This window comes from Bactrocera latifrons, unplaced genomic scaffold, assembly GCF_001853355.1.
Source record: "Bactrocera latifrons isolate USDA-ARS-PBARC rearing strain unplaced genomic scaffold, ASM185335v1 scaffold_123, whole genome shotgun sequence".
NCBI lineage: Eukaryota > Metazoa > Arthropoda > Insecta > Diptera > Tephritidae > Bactrocera > Bactrocera latifrons.
The window spans coordinates 418147-421236 of NW_017534664.1; the positions used below are offsets into that span (position 1 = coordinate 418147).

At 35.7% G+C, this 3090-nt stretch overlaps 1 protein-coding gene across 2 annotated transcripts in view; it reads right to left on the minus strand.

Moving 5' to 3' along the window:
- Positions 1 to 498: 498 nt before the first annotated feature.
- Positions 499 to 3090, minus strand: part of LOC108978511 (aquaporin) — a 77371-nt gene continuing 74779 nt past the window's right edge. For both annotated transcript variants that reach the window (XM_018948845.1, XM_018948846.1), the window contains 3 exons: positions 1860 to 2003; positions 1580 to 1792; positions 499 to 1473 (listed from right to left, as the gene is read on the minus strand). In XM_018948845.1, coding sequence (XP_018804390.1) covers positions 1285 to 1473; positions 1580 to 1792; positions 1860 to 2003 — 546 coding nt within the window. In that variant the 3' untranslated portion in view covers positions 499 to 1284. The remainder of the gene's footprint in view (positions 1474 to 1579; positions 1793 to 1859; positions 2004 to 3090) is intronic.

Here is a 3090-nt window from a genome sequence, read left to right on the forward strand (position 1 = left end):
TTTCAATAAAAAAACCATTAAATTTTCAATATTTTTTTTTAGCATTTATTTATTCATTTAAATATTAATAACATTTATAATGGCGCAACAGGCACATAAAGTTAACCATATAAATACATGTATATTAAATAAAAGTACACATGTTATATGGTACATATGTACATATATCTATACGTAAATATATAATTGCTTTGTATGTATTCAATTAAAGGCTTAACATATGTATTGTAAACATGTAAGTAAATATATGCTTTAACGTAATTTGCTTAATCGTTTAGGGCAAATTGTTGCAAACAACTGTTGAATTGTAAATTTCATTTCACTGCTGCGCTTGTTAATCCTCGCTTAATTTCTAAAATTACAAACAAATTGTAACCATGTAAGTATACATATACAATACTTATATCAAAAGTGTATGTACGTGGCGTAAAACGGTTGATTAGCAGCGGTGATATGTAACTTGTTGCTGTTGTAGGTAATAAAAATGTTTTTTTCTAGCGTTTTTTTTTTTTTTTTTTTAATTTTCTTCAAAGTGTTGACATACAAAAATACAAAATTTTTATGCATGCGTTTTACAGTTAGTATAGAAACTACGCTGGGTGGTGAATAATTTGAGAAGACAAAATTTCGGAATTTCTGCTTATACACATTTGTTTGTTGCGAAAATTGTGCGCTAGCAATTATAGAAAATTACAAAAAATTTTGTTGTTTTTTGCAAAAATTTACAAAAAATTTTTTCGTGTTTGCCGTCAATTACTTGCACACTTTGGTAACTGTGGGCGGCGGGAATGTGTGGATTTCGGAATGGGTGCTCGCGGGCGAATGAGTGGGGTGCTGAAGTAGTGCGCTGCTGGGTGGTAAGCGCCCAATTTCTCGTATGAAGGATTGTACTTTTGGCATATGAGTTGCAAGTGTCGATATATAAACATATATAGGGTGCTTATTTCACTAAAAATTAAAATTACAAATAAAATTATGCATAATACAAATGGTGGTGTGGCGTATACGCAACATTTTCATATTCATTTTCAATACAAGTGCGTGCATGCATACATACATACTTATGTATGTAAGTAAGTTATGTATAGTAGCTTATGCCGCTGATAACTATTTGAATTGGCAAAAGTAGTCAAAAACAAAAAACAAAAATGCCCGTCGTCACTTGTAAGCTCATGCATTTTTGAGGCATATGGACGTGTGTATGTATTGCTGTGGTTGTGTGCCTCACATAGCTGCGTTTTGTTGCTGTACTCATTTTACAGCGACATTCTCATGCGGCATGGTTTAGAAATCATAAGAGTGATCTTCATCATCGCCCTTGCGCACCTTAAAGACAAATCGGTAAATGATGGCGGCAACAACGGCACCGGCGAGCGGTCCCACCCAGTAGGCCCAATGATCCGTCCATACGTTCTGAATGACAGCGGGACCAAAGGAACGTGCCGGATTCATGCTGGACCCAGTCAATTTGACCTTGTGAGTTAAAAGAAGATAAAAAAAAAAAATAAATAAAAATAAAAAAATAATAATAAATAAAAGAAAAAATGAAAATTCCAATAAATATATACTTTCTACTTACAGCACACAAGTGTCCAGCCGTGATGGAAAGACCAATAGCGAGTGGCGCTGAGCCCTTGATGTCTGTGCGTCCGGGATCGCACACAGCTTTGACCACGAACACCAGCAGGAAGGTGATCAAAGCCTCAATGAGCACCACGCGTCCAGCATCGAGTGTGCTGGCATATAAAGACACACCCAAATTGGCGCCGGCTACCTCCTCAGTAACGGCGGCCTAATAAATTAGTGAAAAATATTGGCATTTAATATATTTTTTGTTAATTGCTATGCCTCGAACTTACGACTATGACCGCTGCTCCAGCTATGGCGCCGATTAGCTGCGCTAGGATGTAGAGCACACTCTTCAAGATGCTCATCTCACCAACAACGAGGAAGCCGACGGTTACGGCTGGATTAATGTGACAGCCGCTGATATGACCCAGACCCTGTAATGAGAAAAAAATTATATATTTTTAGTTATTTGTAAAATTTAATAAAATGAGGATAGGTTAGATCGTTGTGCATACTATTATTTAGTTGTGTTCACGCTGATAAATGTTAAAGGGTTTAGATAAAGTGGAAAATAAGAAGAAAAATTTAACAAATAAAAAGTGTGCCATATTGAGATCTGATTTTTTTCGTTCGGTTTGTTTGACAGCTATATGCTACTGTAGTACGATTTGAACGACATTTCGGATATTATAACGCTGACCAAATTTCGGGTGGATAATTTGTCAATTCTAAAAATGTTCCGTACAAGAACTTGATTCTGATCGCTCGGTTTGTATGGCAGCTATAGGCTTTAGTAGTCGCATCTGAACAATCTCTCAAGAAATTCTACTGTTGCTTTAGAAAGTAAGTCATATCGAATTTTAGGAAGATATCTTGTCAAACAAAGAAAATTGCCATACCAGAACTAGGTATCGGCTGAATAATTTCTATGACATTTATGTATATGCTATAGTCGCGCGATCTCGGCGATTTCGACAAATGAATAACTTTTAAGCAGAAAAAGACGTGTGCAAAATTTCAGAGCATAAATCGGCTCAGCTTGTCACGTTGTTTAGGTTTCTATAAACTTTTTCTATGGTCTCCAACGTTTAGTTTTGAAAATTACAAACTTTATATAGTCATATACTACTACTCCCACTACCAACAACATAGACTTCTCTCTTCACTCTTTCTTTACGTGTCTTACTTATCCTCTCATAACTGTTTTTCACAATTCATAATTTCCACACTTGCAAATTAATCTTTCCGTCTTAGTGTTTTTCCTAATTCCGGATCCTCTTGAACATCCAAATGTGGTTTGAGATGAGTAGTTAAACCATGAGTACCTCAGCTAGTTAAGAAATATCGATTTATGCATGCAGATTTCTGAGGAAGTTATCCAAAAATTTTGCACAATTCAAAACCGCAACAATAACGGATTCAAAGCTGGATTAGATAACTGAGCGAATTTGATTTCATCAAGTCTTGATCGGAAGGTTTTCGCGACGCTATAGATCAGAAATTATAAAATCGTGCCAAGGA